Source organism: Drosophila mojavensis, unplaced genomic scaffold, assembly GCF_018153725.1.
Source record: "Drosophila mojavensis isolate 15081-1352.22 unplaced genomic scaffold, ASM1815372v1 contig_74, whole genome shotgun sequence".
In the NCBI taxonomy this organism is placed as follows: domain Eukaryota; kingdom Metazoa; phylum Arthropoda; class Insecta; order Diptera; family Drosophilidae; genus Drosophila; species Drosophila mojavensis.
The window spans coordinates 4,575,869-4,596,772 of NW_025318899.1; the positions used below are offsets into that span (position 1 = coordinate 4,575,869).

The window sequence follows — 20,904 nt, forward strand, 5'->3', positions numbered from 1 at the left end:
AACCATGAACGCTGGTATCGATGGTATCTCTTCGATGTGCCTGCAATGTAGCCCTGGTACATGGGTAGACGAATCGATGGCAATCGACGACCAGCTGATAATCAGATCAACTCGTTTACAATTTGCAGCGTAGAAAAAGTTTTGGGTGTTTGCAATAAAACGCTTATTAAATGCATTTAAACAATGTTTTCGATCAATAAGAACGCAGGCAACATGTTCAACTATGAATGGCAAAGTCTAAAGCTGCGCGTGTGTAGTGCCAAGTGTTGATTAGAGTGAATGCATGCACGCTCTTTCTCTGTATTGATTTTTTACGCATAGCACCAATTCCGAATCTCAATTTGTGAGACTCCCGTCTGGCTAGCTGGCTGGCTGGACAGAGGCGACTGAGAGATATGGGCGGCTCGGTGAGCCAAGTGTTTCGTTCGGGCTCGGCATTGCTCTCACATCGTGATGGCCATAAGGTCTCCAAGGCGACAGAGGAGAAAATTCAAACGCTTTTCGAAATACTGCGTGCCAATCCAAAAATCTCACTGCAAACTCTAGAGAGCCTGCTAATACAAATACCCAAAAATGAGAATATCCTGGTCATACATGACGACTGCGGCTACAATATACTGCAGCGCAGCGTTGGACTCAATCACATCGATCTCACCAAATGGCTGCTCCATCGCCATCGACCGGACGTTAATCGAGCACCCTGCTCCCTGCCATTGCACATTGCCACGCTCCGTGGCTATGAAGAATGTGTGGAGCTGTTGCTAAGGCATGGAGCTCGCATTGATGCCGATACACGAATGTGTTTTCCCGGCGCACATTCGCACAACTGCGAGGAGAGCGGAAAGTGGCATAGCAATGTGGACGATGTGAGCGAAAGGCTAAATACGAAGTTACAGAATGCTCTCTGCTATGCTATCGACGGTATATATAAATGTTACTGACATTAATTAATCTTTTAACGGTTCATTTTTTCTTATTAGGCGATCAGTATAATGTGCTAAGCATGATGACGCAAAAGATGGAGGAGCCTTGGATACCATTTAGGGCTAAGAAACCCTTGCTTCACTTGGCCTGTGAGCGTGGCGCTTGGAATTGTGTGCAACAGCTTGTGGTGACACGCTCCGAGGAGATAAACCTGATAATGGATGAGTATTACCCCATACACCATGCTGTGCTCCATGATGGACGCTTTCTCGAGCTGCTTATACAACACGGTGCAATAACCACAGTGCGAACCTGCACACAGCAAATGACCCTACTGCATGTTGGTGCGTCTAAGATCAACTCACTAAATGTTTATCAAAGTATTATTTAATAATAACTTCTCTATTGCAGTCATATTTGCCGCTCGCAAATCTGCTGAGGATACGCAGGCCACATTGCGTATATTGCTTGATCGGGGATGCAAGGAGTTGATAAATGCACCCGACTCGTTGGGCAACACGCCTCTGCACGCATTGATTGTGCGCTATGCTTTAGAGGAGGCACGTTATGGCTATGATAAATGGAGCAAATGGGATGTATTGCATTTGGTAAGATTTTTGTTGCAGAGTGGCGCTAAGCCCTCAATCAATCAGGCAGGCAACAGTGCCATGGCATGTGTATTTCGTCATTTACGTGATTGGGAGGTTTGCTACGAGCTGCTCAATATGCTAATCAGAGAAGATGGTAAGTTTTAAAAAGTACTCAGTCGTCAACAATAATATCTTTTTCTACATTCTCTCTGTAGGTGATCCAAACATTGTGGGCCGTGATGGTTCAGTGCCCATAATGGTGTTGTTGGTGCCTTTGATTAACAAAGATCACCTACATCACTTTACGCATTCAATGAAGGTAAGTTTTCTCCGCTTGTCGGCCCACACCGAGATATGATATAATAGTTTCACATACTTTTTAGGTCTGCTATTTGAATTGCATTCGCATCTTGTTACAACATGGCGCAAATCCCAATTGCTCGTATAGAGCCAATTTGAAGCCTTTGCACGTGCTGGTCTTTACGGTCAGTGAGAATTTTACGCTTAACTGTGATGCACAGAAACGCACAAACTTTGATTTTATCAAGAATATATTGCTGCTGCTGCTGCAGCACGGCTTGGACTGCAACAAAACATATCAGCACATTCTGCAGGCCGTTATGGATATGGTCCAGAACGTGCGCACTTGCCAGGATATGGAATGCATATATGAATTAACCCTAACGCTCATTCAATATGGAGCCGACCCAAATATTGTGTTGAGCAGCAAAACAACACCGGGCATTGCAATTTTCTCCAGCGAAATTGCCAGCTATGGCGAAGCACTTGGTGGCGCTGGAGCTGGTCCTGGTGCCGGTGCTGCTGGAGGTGGAGCAGCAGGTGGGGCGGGTGGTGGCGGCGGCGCCGCAGCTGCTGCACTGGGTGACAATACGTTTCGCAATTCGTTTCGCACAAATTCACGCTATCTGCTTTTCTACTATATTATACTGATAACGAAAAAAGAATTTATACTCAACGATCCGCAGCTGACATTCACGCGCATCATTCATCTCTTCTATCTAACCATGGAGCACGATCCGCTCTACAATTGCCTCAAGTCTTTGCACAATTTCTACGTTGCCCAAGTGCCCAACAAAAAGACCGAACAACTAATTGCCCTCATCTCCACGCTCTATCGAAAGCCTCGCAGTCTTAAGCAGCTGGCACGCATGGCCATTTACGAGGCGATGAACCGCAAGCTGGCGCAGAATATAAATCGTTTGAATTTGCCGGGTCCGCTAAAGGATTATGTGCTGCAATTTGAAAGATAACAAGTGCAAGCAATTGATATATTATCTACATAGAGCGTCGTCGAATGTTAACCCTTTAACGACCAATGACTAATTAGAATCAACTGCAACCAATCATTATTGCAATTGTTTTGTTTTGTTGCCCTTTAAGCTACATACATACATATATCACTAACCATACAACACTTAAATGGGACACACGAAATATTTAATTGGCTCCCTCAATTCGGAGAGCATATCTGCTGAGAGGCATAAGCCTAGTGAGTTTGAGCGGGATAGCCAATCTCTGCTTACTCTAGAGGCACATACACTCTTTCTCGTTTGAGTGTGAGATATTGCAAAATAGTTGAAGACTTCGTTCGCTAGTAGGAACAAGTTAACCTTTGCATAATTTACGAGAATGACAAAATCAAGATTATTTCTGTTGATAGAATTTGTTGTAGATGTCCCATCTATCTGTTCAATGGGTTAGTAGCTTTATGTAATATGTTACATACTGTTATGATATACCTATATGTACATGTATCCATGCATTATATAATTATTATGAAAGTAAGATATGAAAACGCTTAAATGTACCTACAAAAAAAAAAAAAAAAAAAAAAAAAAACATTTAAATCAAACATGTGCAATTTCTTTTATATGAATCTATTGTTCAAAACGCTCATAACTAAAATATGTATTGTGAAATATTCAATTGTATAACTTTTACGGCCCACCCTCGCCCTTAAGCTATTTCTTATGCCTACAAAGAACCCAAATAACAGTAAAACACTAACTCTCTCTCTCTCTCTCAAAAAACACACACATTTACATCTATAGACATCTGCATAAAGTTAAGGCTGTTTTTTGATGAACAATTCGGGGTTCTCTTTTTAGAATATTGTATATTTGAAGGCAATTTAACAAGTGTTATACATACATAAATATATATATTTATGTATATATATATATTAATAATTATTATTGTAATTATTGTTGCTTAAAACAAACATTGTTAATCTGATCTGTAATGTCATTTGCAATCGAATTGGATCCGATAGCGATATCGGCAAATTAAATAAAAATAAAACACACACAAATATGCAAAACGGATCTTTCAAATAGCCAATCGAACTGGAACCGATAAGAATATCAACATTGTTATCGGGAAATTTCAAAACGGCAATCTAATTGGAATGACTGGATGCATCCAGAATGGGAATATCAACATTCCTGCTAACGTTTCAGCACAGCAGGTGTTGACAAATTGTAAGGAATGACAAAAAAAGGAATACACAGAATACATATATGTAAATATTTGTTAATATATATATGTGTGTATTCAAGTTGCCTTAGTAACGCTTAACAGGACGTTCGAATCAAGAGTTAAGTCGTTGCAGGTTTATTTGCAACGCTCAAACATATATTTTTCACATGAGCAGCAGTGCAGCATAACGGGAATTTATAGATAGTCGGCCTGCATCATGTATAGCCGTAAACTGGAGCACATGCATCGCCCGTCCTCGGACATCACGAAATACGATGATGAGCCATATATGAAGAATCCGCTGCTCACCTTTCGGCTCTCCGAGGTGCACGAGCGGCGTCACTATGTGTTCCTCAAGCAACGGGCAGCGGACATTAAAGTAAAGTTAGCGAAAAAACCGTGGAAACCGGAGCCCGAGATGCGACCGCTGCCACAGGCGCACTACGTTGACAATTTACGGCGCGAGGTGCGTAAAATTGTTGTGCCGCGCATGCTGCGTAAAACGGAGGCGAAGATCTTAAGCTTTGCTCAGGAACGACTGAAAAACAAGTATCCCGAATTGGTTAAGTCGTACATGGCTGATGTGCATGGCGAATATGATCGGCTAATGAAAATCTATAGCATGAAGAACATATTGCAGCATCCCGAATTTGCAGACGAAGATCCATCCAAGTTTGATTTACCTCATGCCGACTTCCTTTCCAGTCTACCAGGACGCTCAGCGAACTACAAAGTCTATCTGGAGAATCGTCGTAAGATCGCAGCGAAGTTGCTTATCCTGCAGCCGCCGATGCGCGTTATACTCAGCATTTCCGTAGCGGATCTACCCCGGTTCACGTGCAATTTTCAATATGTGAGCAGCATGGGCGCTCAGCAGCAGCAGGTGGGTCTCTGTGGAAAGGAGGCGTTGTCTGCCAAATTTTACCGGAAGTATATACAGAATCAGTTGGACAAGGTGAACACATTTCTACGCTGGAATTGGTATACCCGTTTGGTGGCTGTGCTAAAGCGCATGCTGCGCAAACGTGTGATGCCTTTTAATATGTGGAAACGAGCTTGGGGCGGCCTGGAAGGTCTGATGAACCGCGAGGTAAACCAAATGAAGATGCGCACCTTTGAGGAACTCTATCGCATCTGTAGTAGTCCGCGTACTATGCCCGTCTTTCGTGTGTCCCTGGTATGGAACGATGTGAAGGATGGCCTGGACATTAAACCTAGTTTGGCCAATATTCAGTCCAATTTTGGTGAGATTATCACCGAAATCTCAATGGTGGGCTACCGTATGGAAGCCCTTCAGCCGCAAGTGGACACTTTGACGACCTATGCACAGGTTAATGACTATCTTAAGATTGAGATGAATGAGAACACCGTCAAGGATGTCATCAAGAAGGCGCAAAAGATCATCTGTTGCACTTACACGGAAATAACTGAGTATGTGAATGGCTACCGGGAGAAATATCGAGGTCTGTACTCTTCCGAGGTGCGCGACGAGCTTAACAAATTTCTGGAAGAGCCGCACGAGTTCGAAGAGTACTTTGCACGCATCGAAGGCTATTACGAATATATAAATATGCTACGCAGTGAACCAGCTACCGATTACTTCGAAGTTGCAGTCATTGACAACGAGCCCCTGATCCAATCATTGCGCGCTCTAGCCGAGAGTCTAATCTCAAATATTACCGCAATCATAATAAGCGAACATATTCGTGCAGAGGAGGAAATCTGTGTGGAGTTCGAGAAGATCAAGGAGAAGGCATTGCTGATACCCAAGTCAACAGAGGAGCTTCTCGAGAGTGCGGAATATATGATCTATGTGAAGATGCAGAAGCTGGCTGAGCTTACGGATCGTATTCAATATTGCCTACAAGTGGGCACAAACATCGTGGAGCTTACCCAGATGTCCAAGTATCATTTCGACTTGACCATCAGGACTATCAACTGGATCAAGGACATTAACGAGATTTGTGATTATAATGCCTCGCAGCAGGAGCAATATAAGTTTATGTTTGAGGAGCATCTGCAGGAGGTGGTGAAGAAGCTAAACTCCGATATTTTGGAAATGGTGCCAAAGTTAGGCATAATCGATGATATGAGCAGACCGGACAAGTTTCGTGAATCCTACATAATACTGCAGAACTTCATAGATCAGCTCAAGACCTTTGATGACTATGTGGCCTGGATCAACAAGGAGGAGAAATTGTTCAAAGTCAATCAAACGGAATATCCAACGCTGGAGATCATCAAAACCTTCGTCTATCCCTTTGCCGAGCTAATGAAGTAATTATAAAGCAACGTAAAAGAAATAAGTTTTGCTTAAATATGTTTGTTCTTTATAGACTCTGTATTGAATGGCAGCGGTATTTGAGCGTATGGACGGACGGACCTTTCGAATACCTGGAGCCAAAGTTTGTCGAGACCACAACGGAAGATTATCTAAAGGAATTTCAAAGGAATCAAAAGTATTATCGCGTCAAGATCAAACAGGATATGGTCGAAAATCCAGTTTGCAAATTTAAGGTAATTTTCGCACAAATAGAGTATATATTGCAGCATTAGATATATACGTATATACTTCTTTATTTTTAGGGTCAAACTGAGGATCCCGATCCGGAGAAACATCCAGTACCCATACGCCTGTGTGCTTCAATGATAAAGTCCATCAAGGACTTCAGCACTGGTGTTTTCATTGTGAATACTCTGTGTAATCCGGCGCTGCGTAAGCGTCACTGGAAGGAAATGTCGGACATCGCTGGCTTTGACATTACGCCAGATGCAGGAACAACGCTTCGTAAGATTCTCAACTCTGGCTTGGACCCCATTCTTGATCAGTTTGAAATAATCAGCATTAGCGCCAATAAGGAATTGCAACTGTGGAACAATCTGCAGATCATGATTAAGGAGTGGGAAAACAAGGTGTTTCCCGTGGGGCCCTACAAAGAGACAGGCGTCACAATACTCTCCAGCTTGGATGACATACAGGCCCTATTAGATGATCACATACTGAAAACTTTGACCATGCGAGGCTCAGCTTTTATGAAGCCATGCGAGGAAGAAGTCCGTGCTTGGTATGAGAAAATTATGCGAGTGAATGAAACGCTTGATCAGTGGGGCAAGGTGCAGGTGAACTTCCTTTATCTATTGCCCATATTCTCCTCCAAGGACATTGTTGCCCAGATGCCCGAGGAGGGTCGCCTCTTCGTCACAGTCGAACAGACCTATATGCGCAATATGGGCTTAGTGCTCAGGAATCCTTTGGTTATGGAAACGGCGCCAGTTTCTGGTCTACTCGAATCGTTGCAGAAGGCCAACGAACTGTTAGAGGATATCTCAACAGGTGTTAGTAACTATTTAGAAAAGAAACGATTATATTTTCCGCGCTTCTTTTTCTTGGCCAACGATGAAATGCTCGAAATTTTGTCAGAGACAAAAGATCCTCTGCGCGTTCAGCCACATTTAAGCAAATGTTTCGAGGGCATTAATATACTGGAATTCGATTCGGCTAAAAATGTATTGGCCATGTTCAGCAGCGATAAGGAGCACATCGCTTTCATAGAACAGATCTCAACAGCTGCAGCTGGTGGAAGTGTGGAGAAATGGCTCGTCGGTGTCGAGGAGGAGATGCTGAAGGCCGTGCGCTACCAATCGGAACTCTCCTTCAATCACTATCCGACTGTAAAGCGTAATGAATGGGTGTGCGCGTGGCCCCAGATGGTGGTCTTGGCTGTCTCCCAGGTCTATTGGGCCTCCAAGATGCACAGCTGTCTGCGTCGCAGCTATGGCGGTAATCAGGCCGTAATGAATCAGTACTTCCAGGAATTAACTAAGGAGCTGAATGATATTGTCACGCTAGTGCGCTCGCCTGTCATAAGCAATCTGAATCGTATCACTATTAAATCTTTGATTGTCATCGATGTGCACGCCAAGGACGTCACCGAGGAGCTGATCCGACTTAAGATCAGCAGCGAGTACGACTTCCAGTGGCTGGCCCAGATGCGTTACTACTGGGAGGATGCAACGATGCTGGTGCGAATTATCAATGCAACGGTTCCATTTGCCAACGAATATCTGGGCAATTCGGATCGTCTGGTCATAACGCCGCTCACCGATCGCTGTTACCGCACCCTGGTGGGTGCCTATCAGCTGCACTTGAATGGTGCACCCGAAGGACCTGCCGGTACCGGCAAAACGGAGACCACCAAAGATTTAGCTAAGGCACTCGCTGTGCAATGTAAAGTCTTTAACTGCTCCGACGGCCTGGACTACAAGGCCATGGGCAAGTTCTTTAAGGGCTTGGCCTCCTGCGGTGCCTGGGCTTGCTTTGACGAGTTCAATCGAATTGAACTGGAGGTGCTTTCCGTGGTTGCCCAGCAGATTCTGCTCATCATACAGGCGGTGCGTCAGAATGCGATCAAGTTCATGTTTGAAGGAACAGAGTTGACCTTAAATCCTGCCTGCTACGTCTGCATAACCATGAATCCCGGTTACGCGGGTCGTTCCGAGCTGCCGGACAATTTGAAAGTACTTTTCCGTTCGGTTGCCATGATGGTGCCCGACTATGCTATGATTGGCGAGATCTCCTTGTACTCCTATGGCTTCGTGGATGCACGTAAGCTGGCTGTCAAGATCGTGACCACCTATCGCCTCTGCTCGGAGCAGCTGTCCAGTCAGAATCACTACGATTACGGCATGAGAGCGGTGAAAACGGTGCTGTCCGCCTGTGGTAATATAAAGAAACAATTCCCAGATGAGGTGGAGGATATTTTACTGCTACGCAGCTTGATGGATGTGAATTTACCCAAGTTTTTGTCCTTTGATGTGCCGCTGTTCGAGGGCATCATCTCGGACATCTTTCCCGGCATTAAGCTGCCTCACATCGATTACACTCTCATGGAGGAGGAGTTCAAGCGTGTCTGCAAGGAGGAGATCCTGGAGCCAGCGCCCAGCTTTCTGCTCAAGGTCATTCAAACCTATGAGATGATCATTGTGCGACACGGTTTCATGCTGGTCGGCGAGCCCCTCGCGGGCAAATCGAAGACTCTTCAGGTGCTGGCCAAAGTGCTCTCAGCGCTCAAGATAAAGGCGCCGTCCAAGAGCCCCTACTACCAGCACGTGCAGATGGGCATTATGAATCCAAAGTCAATAACCATGAATCAGCTATATGGCTCCTTTGATCCCATATCCTATGAATGGACCGATGGACTAGTGGCCAAAATCTTCCGAGATTTCGCAATGACACCCACGCCAGACAGAAAATGGGTAAGTAAAACAGAAAAGATGGAACAAGTAAAGAAAGGAGCTTAAATTTCTTCGTTCCATCCGTCTTTTATAGGTTGTCTTCGATGGTCCCGTAGATGCTGTTTGGATTGAGAACATGAACACTGTGCTGGACGACAACAAGAAATTGTGCCTGACCAGCGGTGAGGTGATCACGATGTCCAATGAAATGTCCATGGTGTTTGAGGTCATGGATCTGGCTCAAGCCTCGCCAGCCACGGTCTCCCGTTGTGGAATGATCTATATGGAGGCATCGACCTTGGGCTGGCGTGCCTTTGCGAATACCTGGCTGAAGAAAGCCGATCCACGCTGGGCCGACAAGGAGAATACGAAGTATATGCTGGATATGCTGTCGTGGCTGTTGATGCCAGTAAGATTATATGCGAAATCATATCTGATTCTTTTTATTCACATTTATTCCTTTCATTCTCCATTGCAGTGCATGACCTTTGTGAGACGCTTCTGCAGTCAATTCGTCAAGCCAGGCGAATTCAATTGCATGCTAACCACATTTGATCTGATTGATATGCTGCTCGACGAAGCCATCGAAGAGAATCCGGATGACTATGACAAATATATGGAGAGCTACATACAAGCAGCAATGCTTTACGGCTTGGTCTGGGGCGTTGGAGGTGTATTAGATATCAATTCACGCGAGAAATTCGATGTGTTTCTACGAAAAGTGAGTAACTGCAATCTTACAGATTTCTCCAATAATAATTCCAACTTTGATTCCTTCCCATCAGCTCTACGAGAACGAGCCGCCTGGAATGGGAAAAATGGAAATTACGCCTCCTATAGATGGCCTCATTGTGGACTACGTGTTTGTGTTCAAACAGCGTGGCAATTGGCGCTACTTCCCCGAGATGGCCAAGCGTATGGACATTGAGGAGACGAAAATAGGCGTCATTGTGCCCACTGTGGACACAGCCCGCTATTTGCACCTGCTCAAGTTGCACGTGCAGCATAAGAAGCGGATGCTACTCATCGGACCCACGGGCACGGGCAAAAGCGTCTATATACAAAACTATCTGATGAATAAGCTAAATCCCGAGCTCTACGAAACAGGCTTCATTACATTCACCGTCATGATTACGGCCAATCAGACCCAGGAGCAGATCATAGCCAAGCTGCAGAAGTGGAAACGTGGCATCTATGGCCCGCCCAAGGGCATGCAGAGCGTCCTCTTTGTGGACGACATGAATATGCCGGTGAAGGAGATATATGGTGCTCAGCCGCCATTGGAATTGCTGCGTCAGTTCTTTGACTATGGCCATGTCTACGATCTGAAGGATAGCTCCAAGATCTTCATCCATAATGTATTAATTATATCCGCCTGTGGCCTGCCTGGCGGCAGTCGCCAGGATGTCTACCCACGCTTCCTGAACCACTTCAATGTATTTTCGATCAACACGTTCAGCGACGACACCATGTTCCGCATCTTTCTCAATGTGGCTTTGTGTGGCTTTCGGCGCTCTGGCCACGGCCAGGATGTGTTCGTGCTCACCAATCAAATCATCAGCGCCACTCAGAGCATCTACAAGAGCGTGCAATCCGAGATACGTGCGACGCCCGCTAAATCCCATTACATATTCAATTTGCGGGATATTTCCCGAGTTGTCACCGGCTGCACGCTGGTGCGCAAGGAGTCCGTGAATGACAAGAAGATGCTTGTTAGGGTCTGGTATCATGAGGCGATGCGCGTCTTCTACGATCGCCTGGTCGACGATACCGATCGCAAATGGATGTTCGACAAGCTCAACGAATGCCTCAAGGCCAACTTTAAGGACAAAGTGGAGACAGTCTTTGATAAGTATTGTACGGTGAGTGGATCCAAATGATAATATACGATAATTTTATATGATATGATAATATGATATCAGATGATATGATTAATCTAACATTTACCCACCCACACAGGAAGAGGAACCCGAGTTTACCATGGAGAGAGCGAATACGGTTTTGTTTGGCGTCTATTTTGACGAGGACAGTGAACCGGACGAAAGACGCTACGAGGAAGTGCCCAGCATGGAAGTCTTCTACAAGATAGCCGAGACGAGCCTGGAGGACTACAATTCGACGCGTCGCTCCAAGATGGACGTCACATTGTTCACTTTTGCTCTGCAGCATTTGAACCGCATCTGTCGCATCATTTCGATTCAGGGTGCGAGCGCCTTGCTGATTGGGCTGGGCGGCTCGGGCAGGCAGTCGCTCACCAAGCTGGCCACCAATATGGTGCAGACATCGTTCTTCCAGCCGGAGATAACCAAGAACTATGGCGCCAACGAGTGGCACGATGACATCAAGGCCATACTGAAGGAGGCGGGGGGCATGAACAAGCACACGACATTTCTCATCACAGAGAATCAAATTAAAATGGAGCTCTTCCTGCAGGACATTGACTGTCTGTTGAATCAGGGCGAGGTGCCCAACATTTTCCCCATCGACGAGAAGCAGGAAGTGATCGAGATGGCCCGCCTGGCCGCCCAAGGGGGCAATCGCAACATCGATGTCTCCGCCCTGCAGGTGTTCTCCTTCTTTGTGAACCGCTGCAAGCAGAAGCTGCACATCGTGCTCAGCTTCTCGCCCATTGGGGATGCTCTGCGGACGCGAGTCCGTTTATATCCCTCGCTGGTGAATTGCTGCACCATCGATTGGTATGACAGCTGGCCCGAGGAAGCCCTGCAGATGATTGCCAAAATGTCGCTGGTGGATGTGAATGTGCCATCGGAGGAAATCAAGCTGGCCATCATGGATACGTGTCAATATTTCCATACGACAGCGGCGCGTGTCACACGCGATTTCTGTCAGATGGCTGGCCGACATATCTATCAGACCAATGCGTCCTTCATTGAGCTCATCAGATCGTTCCAGACCTTAATTGCTCGCAAGCAGGGCGAGACGATGCAGGCTAAGATGCGCTATATAGGTGGCCTGGACACCTTGGCTGCTGCCGCTGCTGCCATTTCCATTATGCAACGGGACTTGGGTGCACTGCAGCCCAAGCTGGTGGCCCTGGCGGAGGCTTCACGCAAAATGATGTTGGAAATTAACAAGGAGACGCTGGCTGCTAGCGCCGCCGCGGAGCAGGTGAAACAAGACGAGGAGGTGGCCTCCGTGCAGGCAGCAGCGGCCCAGGTGCTCAAAGGCGAGTGCGAAAAGGATTTGGCCAAAGCTATACCTGTGCTGGAGGATGCCCTGGCCGCCTTGAATACCCTGAAGCCAGCTGATATAACATTGGTGAAGTCCATGAAGAACCCGCCGCCAGTCATTAAGCTCGTCATGGCAGCGGTGTGTGTGATGAAGGGTCTGCCGGCGGAGAGAATACCCGATCCGGCCACTGGCAAGATGGTCAACGATTTCTGGGGTCCCAGCAAGCGTATTCTAGGCGACATGAACTTCTTGCCTGCACTCAAGGAGTTCGACAAGGACAATATACCCGTTGAGGTGATGAAGCGCATACGCAAGGAGTTCATACCCCACAAGGATTTCCAGCCGCACATCGTGGCCAAGGCATCCAGCGCCGCCAAAGGCTTGTGCCAATGGGTCATAGCCATGGATCTGTACGATAATGTGGCTAAGGTGGTGGCACCCAAGAAAGCCAAGCTCGCTGCGGCTGAGAAGGAGTATGCCGATACGATGGACTTTCTGGCCGAGAAACGCGCCATGGCCGCTGCATTGGAGGAGAAGGTGGCGCAGCTCAACATCGAATTGGACAAGGCAAATGAGGAGATGCAAAACACAGAGCAGCACGCCGAGAATTGCCGGAATAAGCTGATCCGAGCTGAGGCATTGATTGGCGGCCTGGGCGGCGAAAAGTCACGTTGGAGCAGCGCCGCGGACGATCTTCAGGATCTCTATGATCATTTGCCAGGCGACGTGCTTATCTCCTGTGGCATCATTGCCTACCTATCGGCCGTCAATTTGCAATACCGCTCAAGCTGTGTGAGCGATTGGTTTAAGAAGTGCACCTCACTGAATATACCCTGTTCGAAGAAGTATTCGATTTCAGCCGTGCTGGGCCTGGAGGTCACCATACAGAACTGGCAGCTAGACGGGCTGCCCAACGACGAGTTCTCCAGCGAGAATGCCATCATATCGGCCAATTCCAGTCGCTACAGCTTGTTCATTGATCCCCAGGGGCAGGCGAATAATTGGCTAAAGAATATGGAGAGGAAGAATCGCTTGAATTGTGTCAAGTTCAATCAGAGCAACTACATGAAGGTGATTGCCGAAGCCTTGGAATATGGCTCGCCGGTGATCATTGAGAATGTGCAAGAGGAGCTGGAGGTGCCGCTCGATCCGATCTTAATGAAGCAAACTTTCCTACAGGGCGGCGTCAAGCACATCAGCTTGGGTGAGAATGTGGTGCCGGTCTCTCCGAATTTCCGCCTCTATATGACCTGCAATTTACGTAATCCCCACTTTCTGCCTGAGACATTCAATAAGGTGACTGTCATCAATTTCGCCTTGACCCAAAATGCCTTAATGGATCAGCTGCTGAGCATTGTGGTGGCCAAGGAGCGACCCGATCTGCAGGAACTGCGCATCATGCTCACCACCGAGGCGGCCGCCAATAAGGGAGCGCTGCGTGATGCCGAGAATATGATCTTGAAGACTCTGACTAGCAGCGAGGGCGACATATTGGAGAACGAGGCGGCCATCGTAATCTTGGCTGATTCGAAAACTCTGTCGAAGGACATCACTGAGAAGCAGGAAGCCGCCAAGGAAACATCCGCTAAGATCGAGGCATTCCGTCTGAATTACAAGCCCGTTGCGGTCCACTCTTCCATTTTGTACTACTCGATCACGGACTTGCCCAACATCGATCCGATGTATCAGTTTTCACTCAACTGGTATATCAATCTCTACATGTACTCCATTGAGACGGCAAACAAGTCGAAGGAGCTGCCGCGACGCATTAAGTTCCTGGTCGATGGCTTCACCAAAAACTTGTACAACAACGTCTGTCGCTCCATCTTCGAGAAGGACAAGTTGCTCTTCTCGTTTATACTCACAGCGCGAATTCTATTGGGCACAGGGCAGGTGGAAATGCGACACTTGGCACATCTGCTGACTAATGCCAAGGAGTCGACCAATATACCACCGAATCCGGATCCCGAGTGGATAACTGATATAGTTTGGTTAAATGTGCTGCGATTGGAGGAGCTGAAAGAATTGAATGGCATCGTCGCGTCGTTCCGTAAAAATCTGCCAGCCTGGCAAGCGATCTATGATCATGTTTCGCCCGAGCTGCAGCCACTGCCCCAACCCTGGCAGGATAAGACCACGGCGTTTGAGAAGATCATTATACTCAAGGCACTGCGTCCGGATTCTGTATTCCTAGCTGTTCGACTTTTCATAGCGAATACAATTGGGGATCAATATGTCACGCCGCCTGAATTTGACATTTCCAAGTCGTATGCGGACTCAACGGCCCTAACTCCGTTGCTCTTCATCCTGTCCCCAGGCGCCGATCCCCTGGGCTCTCTGCTGGCTTTCGCTGAGAAAATGGGCCAGGAGGAGACATTCCAAAGCATTTCGCTGGGCCAGGGTCAGGGACCCATTGCCACGGCTCTGATTAAGAATGCCCAGGATATGGGCTACTGGGTATGTCTGCAGAACTGTCATTTGGCTGCGTCATGGATGCCCACACTTGAGTTCCTATGGGAGAACATGGATACGTTCAATACGCAAGGTAAGCTGCCCTTAAGTGTTCATGAATATTGGAGTTAATATAAATCTTTCCGCTTTCAGCAAACTTTCGCATTTGGTTGACTGCCTATCCGACGCCACAGTTTCCCGTGACGATACTCCAGAATGGCGTTAAGATGACTAATGAACCGCCAACGGGTCTGAAAGAGAATCTCACCCGCTCGTATAACTCGGAGCCCATTAACGATCCGGAGTTCTATACGGGCTGTGCTAAACAGGATCGGGCTTTCACGCGTCTGCTATTTGGAATTTGCTTCTTCCATGCGGTCGTGCAGGAGCGACGTAAATACGGTCCCTTAGGCTGGAATATACCCTACGGATTCAATGAGTCCGATTTGCAAATTTCTGTGCTGCAGCTGAGTGTAAATAGTTTATCAAAATCTACACCAATTCACATATATTCATGTATATTCCTTCGATCCCTTTCAGATGCTGCTCAACCAGTACGAACACGTTCCCTACGATGCCATCTCCTATCTAACCAGCGAGTGCAACTATGGCGGACGCGTGACAGATAATTGGGACAGACGTTGTATTGTTACAATACTCGCTGACTTCTGTAATGCCAATGTGGTCAATGATAATAAGTTCCGCTTTGCTGCGGATGATCGATACATATTGCCACGAAAAACGGAGCATCGAGAGATATTGCGTTACCTAGATGAGGCTGTGCCTTCATTGGCGCCACCGGAAGTATACGGCTTGCACGCGAACTCGGGCATTACGCGGGATTTGCAGACAACCAAAACTCTTTTGGATTCGATGATCCTACTGCTGGGCAGCGAGGCGGCGGGCAGCGCTGGCGGTGGCGTTAGTGCCGAGCAAATGATTCTCGATACGATTAAGCAGATTGAGACTGAAATGCCTCCAGACATGGATATCGAGGCAGCAGCAGAGAAATACCCTGTGGATTACAATGAGTCAATGAATACGGTTGTCGTTCAAGAAATGGAACGTTTCCTAAAGCTGCAGAAGGAGATTCGCGCCTCTTGCCGCGATTTGGCCATGGCTATCAAAGGTATCATTGTGATGACGCCCGATTTGGAAAACGTTATGATTGCCATGAAATACAATCGCATACCCACCAAGTGGATGGGTAAATCCTATCCATGCCTGAAGCCGCTCGGCTCCTATGTGCAGGATCTGTACAAGCGTCTCAATTGGTTGCATCAGTGGCATCGTGTGGGCAAACCGCCGACCTTCTGGCTATCCGGATTCTTCTTCACCCAGGCCTTCCTAACGGGCGCAATGCAAAACTTTGCAAGAAAATATAAAATACCCATTGATACGCTAACCTTTGACTATGATGTGCTAAAAGTAGAATCGAAAAGCACGCCACCAGAAGATGGTATCTATTGCAATGGATTGTTCTTGGAGGGAGCTCGTTGGCACTGGGAGCAGAATACGTTGGCCGAGCAGCTGCCGAAGATTTTGATGTATGTGATGCCGGCGATATATTTCCGACCTCTAACCCTCTTGGAAGTTACCGAGGGTTCGCGCTATCGCTGTCCGCTATACAAAACTGCCGAGCGCAGGGGCACGCTCTCCACCACAGGACATTCCACAAACTATGTGGTTCCTCTGCTGCTGAATACTCAAGTTAAAGCCTCCCACTGGGTGAAGCGGAGCGTCGCTTTGATTTGCCAAACCAACGACTGAAAATGCGAAAGGACTTCAAATACCATTGCAGTTGTACGCAGTTTAAAGAGAGAAACCAGAAGACTTGAACTACAGTTAAACAGGACATCAATTAAAATGTTTTTAAGGGATTTCAATCAGATGCCCTTATATGTATTGGGTATTTTAACGACATTCGTTCAAAATTAGAATATCGGCACTCTTATTTGCATATAATATATATACAATATATATATTCCACTTCACAGATAAGACACAAGATATTAAATAAAATTATGAAATGAATGTCAATTGCATAAGTTGGGAAACTATGAGTAGGTGTTTCACTGCTTGTTTTTATATTTATTAGACGTTCTTTTGAAATTAGAATATGCGCGCTCTTATTCGTATAATATACATATATAAATATATATATTCACAGCATTTGAAACGCTTTAAACAAGAATAAGACGTAGAGCCAACACGAAAATATAAAAAAGAGAAAAACACATGCATTTGCTTGCTCACCGGGACTTTAGAAGCCCCATGAATCAAGTCAAGAAAATACGTAGTGTAGACTTTGGATTAATGACAATGTTGCTCCTTCTACTGCTACTGCTAATAATGATGATAGTGATCATGATGGGGTGTTATTCTTCTCTCATTGGGAGCGACAGCCCAGAACATCGGCATGACCCTCATCAGAGCTATTCGGCTGACTGCCACGTCGACGTCGCTGCTGCTCCTGCTGTTGAGCTCCAGTTACTACATTTCTAGGACTCAAGCTGATATTGCTGCTGCTGCTGCTGCTGCTACTGCTACTGCTGCTGCTGAATAGAGTATTCCGTGGAAGCTGTACACCAGCACCGGACGCATTGCGCCTTGGTTCTATAAGCTGTCTTATGAAATAATGTATCTGGTTGATATCAAAGTCGCCTACATCCATAATGCTGCGTTTGAAGTTACGCTGCAGCGTTTCCTTCAAAGCATCCATGCGAGGCACCTCCTGCAACAATAAACAAAATTAACTTATCAGCGATCCTTAATGTGAGCTATGCCAGCCACTTACAGCTTCTGGTTGACCACTTGGTGCCCAAATCTTGACATTGTGATCTAGCCCAGATGTCGCCAGCACTGGCATCCAGGGATGTTGCTCCAGACAATTGACTACGCCCGCATGATCGCCTTTTACAAAGTTCATCACTGCTTCGGTGTTCTTGTCCCAGAAGAAAATGTTGCCACAATCACTGCCGCTGATGATATATTCGGAGTGTGGGCCAAAGAAGTTGACACCCTTAATGGTGCGGCTATTACTATTGGATAAAAGAATTATTGAATATGATTTTGCTCCTTCTATATGAAAACATTATAGTTACATGTGCCCTTCATAGCTGTGGAGAAATTCGCCTTCCTTATAATTGCGACTGTCATAGAGATAAATACCCGCATCGCTGTAGGAAGCAAGTATCTCGCTGCCGCTGTGATTGTAAACAGCGCAGGTAATCTGCGTGATCTTTACCTAAAAAAAAAAAAAGAGTGCTGATAAGTTAACTGGATCTTTCAAAGATTCACACATCTCACATCTTTCAAGTCCCCGGGCGTCATTTCGTGCACAGGTTTGGAGCTCAAATTGCGTTTGTCATAGACGCGCAGCTTGTCATCGGACCCGCTAACGCAAAACTCTGGCATATAGGGATGATGAGCAATGCTGAAGAGACGTACACGTCTATTGTCCTCGCTGGAGATGCAGCGCAGCATGGTCGAACACTCATTGCTGCGCAGATCAAAGTGTTTTACTGCAGCATCCTCTCCAGCGCTCATGATTTCATGACGACTCTGTGGAACGACAACCAACTTATGCACAGCATCATTGTGGCTATAGAGTCGAGTGGTCTTGGTGCTGCTGCTGCCGGATGGCGGGATTACAGCGCGTCTCACTTGACCATCACGGCTGGAGGAGACGATATCCAGGCAGCCGACGCTATCAATGAACTTGGTTTGGAATATATTCAAACTATGGCCCGATCTGAAGTTGTGGCGAGCTTTGCCCTTCGCCCAGTCCCAAATAATGATGTACAGATCATCGGAGCCCGAGCAGATCATGTCTCCCGTGCGATTGAAGCTCAAGCAGTTGACACAGCAACGATGCAAGTTCAAGGCATCCACTAATTTCATTCGCTCAACCACCTGTCTGGTTGCGTAGTAACCCTGGCCAAAGCTCTGCGATGAGGTTTGTCCACCACGCCAATCGATGCGATTGAAAAGGTTATGCTCCCTTTGCATCAGCTCCTGGGCAAAGTTCCAATTATAGGCGGGTTTCGGTTTACCCATGACTTTGTTCACTGCAGCCTCTACTTGGGCCTTATCGGCAACATTCGCCGCCGCCTCAGTGTATTCATCATCCTGCAGACAAGAAAGATAATAGAAATACGCCATAATCTATAATCAACTTACGTATAAAAACATTTTGTTTATAAATGTTGTAAATGATGATTGCTTGCAATTCTACTAATACGACTGAATGCTTTTGTTTTATATTATCTCGATACTACTTTGAGAATTGGAACAATAAATGACAATAGTAATATATTTCTATCCGTATAGAGATATTGCTTGCAATTCTACTAATACGACTGAATGCTTTTGTTTTATATTATTTCGATACTACATTGACAATTAAAACGAATGTCTATCAATGTGAAAATTGCAGCTTTTCAACGCACATATGATGTACATTCACAGAATATTTAAATAGAAGTTTTACTTGACTTACGGAATCGTTTTCCTCATTGCTGGAGGTGTAATAGCGATTCCAAAAGGCAACGCTCGACCCCGAACTACTTTCATCGTGACCTCCCTGGGAACGAGATTCATCATCCGTAGGTGCTGCATGATCGGCGATTTCATCACCACCATTGTTATCCACATCCGTATTATTGAGCTCGCTGTTGTTGTTTTCATTAGACTGATGATCGCTGTCACTGCTAGCGTCCAAGTTATCCGAGTGGCGATAAGTGCGATTACGTTGTCGTACTGACCGACGAAATACACGCAAATTGGAATCGGTATTCGCCGACGCATCTTCTTCATCATCAACGACACTGCGCCTGGTCGATGTCGCCAGTGAAGGATCAGGACAAGAGACCTCAGAAGCTGCCGGTGTTTCATCCGAAGAGTTGTGCAACATGTTATTGATTGAGCAGAGAAGCTCTCGCGATGGAGAACTGTTGCGCTCAGCACCTGCCCCATCGCCTGAAGTTTCGTCGACTGCAGCGTTTGCTGAGTTCTCGACTGTTTTTATCGGCTCATCCGGCTTCTGTTCCTGGCTGCTTGCTTCAAATTCGATATCATTATTCATTTTGTTATTGTTGTTGTTTTTGCTGGGGCTGGTCTCGTTTCCCTCATTGCTGCAGACGGTGTAAAAATCGATTAATTATGTATCAGTAAGAAACTATAATTTTCTAGTTCACTTACCCAATCAAAATGGGATCCACTTTTGATCCAGTTGCCGTTTCTGGTTGTGGTGCTCCTTCTTCTCCATTTTCATATTCGTCTTCATCTTTGGAGTTGGTACGCTTTTGGCGCTTGCAGGCTGTTGCCGAGTCCGAACCACACACTTCCTCAGGTTCAACGTCCATTATACAATTTAAGTGTGTGGATTATGTGCATTTATCTTAAACACCTGCAATTTTTCTTGTGTACGCAGCAGAAATTAAGACGATTGTTTATGTTTTAAGCGGTGATGGGAAATGGCCAACACCAAGAACTACGATAGCTCAGGGATGCGTAAGTAGTCGGTCTAAGAATTAATCGACAACGACAACTTTATTTGTATTGTTCTGTTTTTTTCGGGTGTACTAAATTCAAATAAAACTTCATAACAAATTTTGTACAATCATTTTTGAAGTACTTAGCTTTCTAAACGAAAATATTATTTCGTATTATTTTTGTGCAACTAGTGATGGATTATGGAGTTCATTCACGATTACGATTACGATACCGCAGCGATGTGTATTATTAATCAATATCGATAAGTACATAGTGCGCCAAATATGAAATGGTATTTGTGTGTGCTAAATTCAAAATAAATTCGAATAAAAATAATTTGTACTTATACGTTTAAATTGATAAGCGTAATAAAACGCACTATGAAAACAGCTTATAATCTATATATCTTGTTCATAATTTGTGTGATGTTAATGCGCTTTGCAGTTGTCTCTTCTCCTCTCTTCGACTGCTTCAATATTCAGAGCATACGAAGTTAGTCTTTGACTCTTAGACTTGA

At 45.9% G+C, this 20,904-nt stretch overlaps 3 protein-coding genes across 3 annotated transcripts; 2 read left to right on the forward strand and 1 right to left on the reverse strand.

Moving 5' to 3' along the window:
• The first annotated feature begins 83 nt into the window (after window positions 1-83).
• LOC6581417 (ankyrin-3) lies at window positions 84-3,848 on the forward strand. The gene is made up of 5 exons (XM_002007111.4): window positions 84-921; window positions 981-1,268; window positions 1,336-1,668; window positions 1,730-1,833; window positions 1,898-3,848. Exons 1-5 carry the CDS (start codon window positions 396-398, stop codon window positions 2,783-2,785), a joined length of 2,139 nt encoding a protein of 712 aa, XP_002007147.1. The 5' UTR covers window positions 84-395; the 3' UTR covers window positions 2,786-3,848.
• A 101-nt stretch (window positions 3,849-3,949) lies between these two features.
• On the forward strand, window positions 3,950-16,951 carry LOC6581418 (dynein axonemal heavy chain 12). Its single transcript, XM_002007112.4, has 9 exons — window positions 3,950-6,290; window positions 6,350-6,530; window positions 6,600-9,269; window positions 9,343-9,657; window positions 9,727-9,969; window positions 10,034-11,110; window positions 11,208-14,985; window positions 15,045-15,364; window positions 15,432-16,951. Exons 1-9 carry the CDS (start codon window positions 4,231-4,233, stop codon window positions 16,659-16,661), a joined length of 11,874 nt encoding a protein of 3,957 aa, XP_002007148.4. The 5' UTR covers window positions 3,950-4,230; the 3' UTR covers window positions 16,662-16,951.
• LOC6581419 (DDB1- and CUL4-associated factor 8) lies at window positions 16,937-20,562 on the reverse strand. The gene is made up of 6 exons (XM_002007113.4): window positions 20,094-20,562; window positions 19,393-20,026; window positions 18,201-19,022; window positions 17,996-18,138; window positions 17,689-17,932; window positions 16,937-17,625 (listed from the first exon to the last, which is right to left on the reverse strand). The coding sequence occupies exons 1-6, from the start codon at window positions 20,255-20,257 to the stop codon at window positions 17,281-17,283; spliced, it is 2,352 nt and encodes a 783-aa protein (XP_002007149.2). The 5' UTR covers window positions 20,258-20,562; the 3' UTR covers window positions 16,937-17,280.
• Between the last annotated feature and the right edge of the window lie 342 nt (window positions 20,563-20,904).